General features: G+C 48.5%; 1 protein-coding gene across 3 annotated transcripts in view; it reads left to right on the plus strand.

The window, feature by feature from the left end:
* The window catches only part of FAM193A (family with sequence similarity 193, member A), a 111229-nt gene extending 105591 nt beyond the window's left edge, over positions 1-5638 (plus strand). For all 3 annotated transcript variants that reach the window (XM_008567810.1, XM_008567808.1, XM_008567809.1), the window contains exon 20: positions 4849-5638. In XM_008567810.1, the coding sequence (XP_008566032.1) occupies positions 4849-4942 (94 nt within the window). In that variant the 3' untranslated portion in view covers positions 4943-5638. The remainder of the gene's footprint in view (positions 1-4848) is intronic.
* Positions 5639-6548: the final 910 nt, after the last annotated feature.

Genomic DNA, 6548 nt, shown 5'->3' on the forward strand with positions numbered 1-6548 from the left:
AAAAAAAGTTGAGCCTAATATAAATGATGTATATGATAAAGAGAAGATAAAAACTTCTTAAAGAAAACATAGGAGAGACACTTCAGGAAATAGGTCTGGACACAGACTTAATGAATAAGACCCCAAAAGCACGGGCAACCAAAGGAAAAATAAACAAATGGATTATAGCAAACTAAAGAGCTTCTGCACAGCAAAAGAAACAATTAACAGAGTTAAAAGACAACCAACAGAGTGGGAGAAAATATTTGCAAAATATACATCCAACAAAGGATTAATATCCAGAATATACAAGGAACTCAAACAACTTTACAAGAAAAAAACAAGCAACCCAATTAAACAGTGGGCAAAAGAGCTAAGCAGGCATTTCTCTAAGGAGGATATACAAATGGCCAACAGACATATGAAAAAATGCTCAATATTCACTCAGCATCCAGGAAATGCAAATCCAAACTACACTGAGATACCATCTCACCCCAGTTAGGGTGGCTAAAATCCAAAAGACTCTGAACAATAAATGCTGGCAAGGATGTGGAAAAAAAGGAACTCTCATACATTGTTGGTGGGACTGCAAAATGGTGCAGCCTCTATGGAAAATGGTATGGAGGTTCCTCAGACAATTGCAGATAGATCTGCCATATGTCCCATGTATCCCACTGCTGGGAATATACCCAGAGGAATGGAAATCATCAAGTCGAAGATATACGTGTTCCCCAATGTTCATTGCAGCACTCTTTACAATAGCGAAGAGTTGGAACCAGCCCAAATGTCCATCATCGGATGAGTGGATACGGAAAATGTGGTATATCTACACAATGGAATACTACTCAGCTATAAAAAAAGAATGAAATATTGTCATTTGCAACAACATGGATGGACCTTGAGAGAATTATATTAAGTGAAACAAGTCAGGCACAGAAAGAGAAATACCACATGTTCTCACTTATTGGTGGGAGCTAAAAATAAATAAATTCACACACACACACACACACACACAAAAAAAAATCCAGGGGTGGGGGGGGAGAAGACTTAATAACTACAATTCCTTGAAGTTGATACAACAAGCAAACAGAAAGGACACTGTTGGGTGGGAGGGGCGAGAGGGAGGAGGGAGGGGGGTTTGGTACTGGGCCAGAATAATCAACCTCATTGTATATCGACAAAATAAAATTAAAAAAAAAAAAAAAAAAACAAGCAAAACTGTAGTGCATTGGGCCAAGCCCATGGCACACTCGGGAGAGTGCGGTGCTGGGAGCGCAGTAGTGCTCCCACCGCGGGTTCGGATCCTATATTGGGATGACCGGTGCGCTCACAGCGCTCACTGGCAGTGAGCACGGTGCAGCCAGTCTCAAAAAGGAGAAGAAAAAAAAAAACTGTAGTTCATTGTTTAATACACCTACCACTTAATCCAGCTGCTCTACTCCTGGGTATCTGCCCAGGAGAAATGAACGCATATGCCCACACACAGACTTACACACATTTGCGATAGCCAGAAACTGGAAACAACCCTCATGTCCATCAACAGATGAATGGATAAACAGTGATAAGTCCACCCAATGGAATACCACCTAGCAACAAGAAAGAGCCTACCACTGATACTGCACCACGGATGAATCTCAGAAATAGTGTACTTAATGAAAGAAGCCAGCCACAAAATGCATACTGTGAAGTTCCACTTACATGAAATTCCAAAGAATACAAATTCATCTATAACAACAGATTGTCGTTTGCCCGGGTCCAAGGCAGCAAGGGGATTGACACCAAAGGGGCATGAGGAAGTGGGGCTTTATGGAAATTCTGAATCTCAATCAAGATGATGGTTACCAGGATGTATACATTTGTCAACATTTGTGAGCTCCATCCACACTGTGCAGTTTGTTGCACATGAATCATACATCAAGTAGATTTTAAGAAATTAACTGTGTTGTTCATAGATGCATACAAAGCTGTTAAAGCTATAAAGAAAAGCAAGGAAATTATCACCATAAAAAGCCAGAATGTGGTTGCTCCTGAGGGGAGGGGTGGGCTGTGGCTAAAGAAGGCACTGGGGCAGGGGCAGGGGGTGACCTGGGTACTGGCAGTGTCCCATGGCTTAACTCTGGTGAGACACAGTATTTGCTTTATAATTATTCTTCATATTATACATTTGTTTCATTCACTCTCCCTATATGAGTGTGACATTTTACCCAAAAAAGGTGAAGGTGGTTTGCTAAGATCCTTCTAAAAGAATCACAATGAGGAGCTACTTCTCCTACCCTTTGTAAAGACTTAGAAAGTCTTGGCTATTAAAACATTGTGTATTGATGTAGAATATGGAACCCAAAAAGAGACCTATGAAAACCAAGCTTTGGTATATGACAAAAGATGGGTTGGCAAATCACTGTGGAAAGGTAGGAATGTTTATAAGTGGAGTATAAAAGTTGTTATGTAAGTGGGGAAAATGGAAGTTGGATCCCTACCTCACACCATACTCAAAGGTCAACTCCTGACAGGTTACAGTTTTAAATGTCAAAAGCAACCCTTTAGTGCCAGTTGGCTAGAGCACACCTTGTAACACCAAGGTCAAAGCTTCAGGTCCCCTTACTGGCCAGCTGCCAAAAATAAAAAGCAAACCTTTTTTTTTTTTTTTTTTGATAGAGACACAATTGATTTATATATATTTGTGGGCTGTTTGCGAGGTACAGATTTGACTATCAGTACATGTGTACCATATGTGGTGATCAAATCAGAATAATTAGTATACTTATGTTTACAAAACGTAATCAGTCTTTATGAGCCTTAACTAATTTCTCACTAACTTCCCTCCTCCTTTCCCACCTCTAAAAGCAAACCTTTTAATATGGAAGAAAATAAAATCGAATATCTTTCATACCTCAGAGTAGGGAAAGATTTTTTATACTTTAAAATCAAGAACTTAAAGAAAGTAAGAAAGTATTTGTGGCACATCATAAAGGACTAGTATCAAGTATAAAGAAACATTACAGAGCAATGAGTAAAGGACAGACCAGTTGAAAATTGGGCAAACCCACAGCAGACACTGGACAGGAAACTACAGAGAGGTCTCCAGCCTGACCACGGAGCCGCCTGGCAGGACCGGGAGACACCGACCCTTCTTCATTGGTTTGCAGCCTGTGAGCCGACTGTGCCGCCTGCGGGGGAGGACACAGAACTACAGGGCTCCTTGCTGCTACTGGGAGCGTCAGTTGGTTAAATCCTTGTTAGAAACAACTCTAGCAGAATCTCCTAAGAGTGAAGTTGTACATGCCATTACTGTAACTCAACGAACAGTTTCCCACCTGGGTACATACCTACCGGGGCTCCTGCACACACGCCCCAGGAGGTGGGCAAGGGCGACGGGAGCAGCGTCCTCTGTGCCCTCCCTGCGGCATGTTAATACAGCCACATCAGTGAACAGAAGGACTGGCCGTTGTAGCACCAAGGTCAAGGGTTCAGATCCCCAGACAGGCCAGCCACAAAAAAAAGTAATAATACAGACCTTTGCCTCATGGAGGAATCTCACAAACATAATGTTGAAAGAAGTGGTAAAAAGAAATACAGTACAATTCCATTTATGTAATTCTAAAATCAGCACAACTGAACTGCCGTTCAGGATGCCTATGGAAGTTGTGAAACTGTGAAGACCTATGGTGGATTGGTCACTGCAAACGTCCTTGGGCAGTGGCTGCCCCCTGGGCGAGAACAAGCTGTGCTTGCACAGTGTCCGCGGCTGCAGAGACCACGGGCCCGCAGAGCCTGAGGTGTTTACTACCTGGCCCATTACAGAAAGTGCTTGCTGCCTGGACATAACTCCCGCTGGCTGGTTCTGGCTGTACAGAGCTTCGTGCTTGGGCAACAACCCCTTTCCAGCAGCTCCCTGGTACACAAGGCTCCGGTCTGGTTTGCTTCTAACTTGTGACTCCACCTTCCCAGCTGTGGCTTTCACAGTGCCAGGCATGGGGAGGGAGCTGCCGGGTCACACGTGATTCCCAGGACTTGTTCCATTTCCTGAGATGTGGTACTGCGGGTGCAGCAGCCAAGCCAGCTGGCGGCTTCTTGCCCAGGCCTGAGCACATCTGTTCTCACGGTCAGGTCAGGCCACCAGCCTGGGGTTGGGCTTTCCTGACCGCCCCCTGCCCTACAGGGCACGTGTGTGAGCCCTCTGCTACGTCCCCCCTAGGTGCAGCCAAGTGGCAGAATTGCTGCCCCAGGATGATCTGTTGCAGGGACTGCCCTGGAGTCCTGCTGGCCTCTTGCGTGGTGTCCTCTAGCCTGAGGTCACACTTAGGCTGTAAAGCCCCCCACCCCAGCTGTCGCCTGCTCCCCAGCAGGCTGCTGAGCTAAGATAGTGGTGCATTGTCATTTACTGCCTAGACAGAGCACCCAGAGTTTACAGGGGTGTAGCCCCCCAGCCCTTTCTCCTTGTCCCTGTTGTAGCCACATTAAGAAAGGCGGGATGGTGGCCATTGGCAGGGCCCGACCTGATGGAGGGCACTTCAGATTCTCAAGTGGGCTGATTCCAGCCCTTTCTCTGAGAGGGGGCAGGGTGGCGGCCTAGGTTCTGCCCCTCAGCTGCCCCTCGCCCCTCTCCCCTTGAGCATGTTGCTTTTCTTCTTGGGACCTCGGCCCATTCCATGAAGAACAAGGTGGGAGACAATGACACAAAGCACTGGGGAACACGCAGGGCACCTGGTCAGTTCTGCAGATGGGACTCCCTGCCTCCCTCTTTTCCTTCCTCCCTGGGGCCAGCCCTTTCCCTTTCTGAAGTGTGGCCTATGGCAGGGCCTGGAGGGGACCTTTGACCCTGGATCCCTAGGCTGTTTCCTTGGGTGACTGGTTTTTTTCTCTTTGCAGGTTCTGCTTGGATTCCGCTAGACAGACGCGACAAAGACTGTCCATCAACTGGTCTAATTTTAGCTTGAAAAAAGCCACCTTTGCTGCCCACTGAATGAGCACGCCTGCAGAGGGACGCGCAGGAGGCGGGCCAGGCTGCGCCCTCGCCGGCCCCCAGAGCCGCAGCCTTTGCCCGGGGCTGCGTGGGCAGGACACCGCAGCCTGACAGCCCTGACTGGGAGCCTGCTGCCCGGCCTGCCTTGTTCGCTCGTGTGCGTGCGGTCTGTGAGTGAGACTTCGTCGACTGTAGCTCTGTGCCGTCGGATTGGAACCCTAGTTCCCGCCAGTTCCTCCTACCACCGCGGCCTCGGAGGCCTGGACCGTGGCCAGAGACAAGTTTGCATCATCCACGTGGCTCCGTCGCCTCTGCATCTCGCCCTGTCCTGTCATCTGTCCAGCCAGGGTGTCAGCCATCACTCAGCTCTCTCTCGTGTGCCCTGTGCCCTGCCCGAGGCGGGCTGGGCGGGGCAGGCCTCCCGCGTTCTCCTCCACGATCTACTGTTTCGGAGTGTACACGTCGCGCTGTTTGTGTTTGATCCCCCGACTTGTAGCCAGCTTGTGTAAGATCCCTTGCAGAATGAGAAAGTTAAAAAACAAGAAACCCACCCAGTACTCACACCATCAAGTCTGTTATAGAGTGTACAACTGTATTAACACGGAGGCCTGCCTGGCTACTTTTTTAACATATTGTTAAGTAATATTAAAATCATGTCTTTCTTTTTGAAAGATGGAATACATTAGTACAGCAGGAGACCTCGTCTGGTTGCTTTCTCCTTGGGGGCGATGGGGGTGTAGCAGGAGGGGACAAGCCGGTGATGCACTCCCCTGTGGGAGCTAGGGCCACCACCCCAGGAGGCAGCTTAAGGTTCCCAGTGCCCTTACCGTCCACTGTGCTGGGCGGGTCCAGAAACCAGGACAGAGCAGGTGGCAGGAGATGGCAGCCAGCCAAATCTTCAGCAGCTCCAGTGTGTGCAGTGGAGGTAAGTGCTAAGGAGCAGCAAAACGGGGTATGGGGTAGCCGAGAATACCTTGGGGACAAGGGGACATTAAATTAGGACCTACTGGCTTGAAGGAGGCCAGAGGCCCCAGAGCAAAGGGGGGAGGAAGGTGAGCAGGGTGGGGTCATGTATGGCCTTCAAGGCAGGTGCCCATCCATGTGTAGAGGAGGGAGGTTGTGATCTGAATAAATTATAAATGTTTAGTTGGGTATAAATTGGGAACAAAGTAAAAGGACTCCCAGCTTCTGAGATTTCTTCAGCGATTTGCAGAAAGCTCAGCGATTTGCAGAAAGCTCGGGTGGAGCTGCCTCCTGGTTACAAACTAGCTTCTGCTCACCTCCTAGAATACTCCATAATTCCCGCTGCTCCCAGCCTTGAGATAAATCTACTCTGCATCCCATAAGGAGATGGCTTCTCCCTGAGTGAAGGGGGAGCGGGGGAGCGGCTGGCTCCCGGGCATGTTCCAACGGTGGAGCCCAGGATTTCCCGGGCAGGCGGGCGGGGGGCAGATGGGGGGAGGAGAGGTGGGGGGTGGGACTGGGGGCTCGGGTCTGGACGGCTCAGGTCTGGGATGCCCATCAGACACCCAGGTGAGATGTCTGGAACTTGGGATTGCTGTTGATGGACAGAAGGACCTTTTTTTTTTTTTTTTTTTTTTAAAAG

The sequence above is a fragment of the Galeopterus variegatus genome, unplaced genomic scaffold (assembly GCF_000696425.1).
Source record: "Galeopterus variegatus unplaced genomic scaffold, G_variegatus-3.0.2 Scaffold347, whole genome shotgun sequence".
In the NCBI taxonomy this organism is placed as follows: Eukaryota; Metazoa; Chordata; class Mammalia; order Dermoptera; family Cynocephalidae; genus Galeopterus; species Galeopterus variegatus.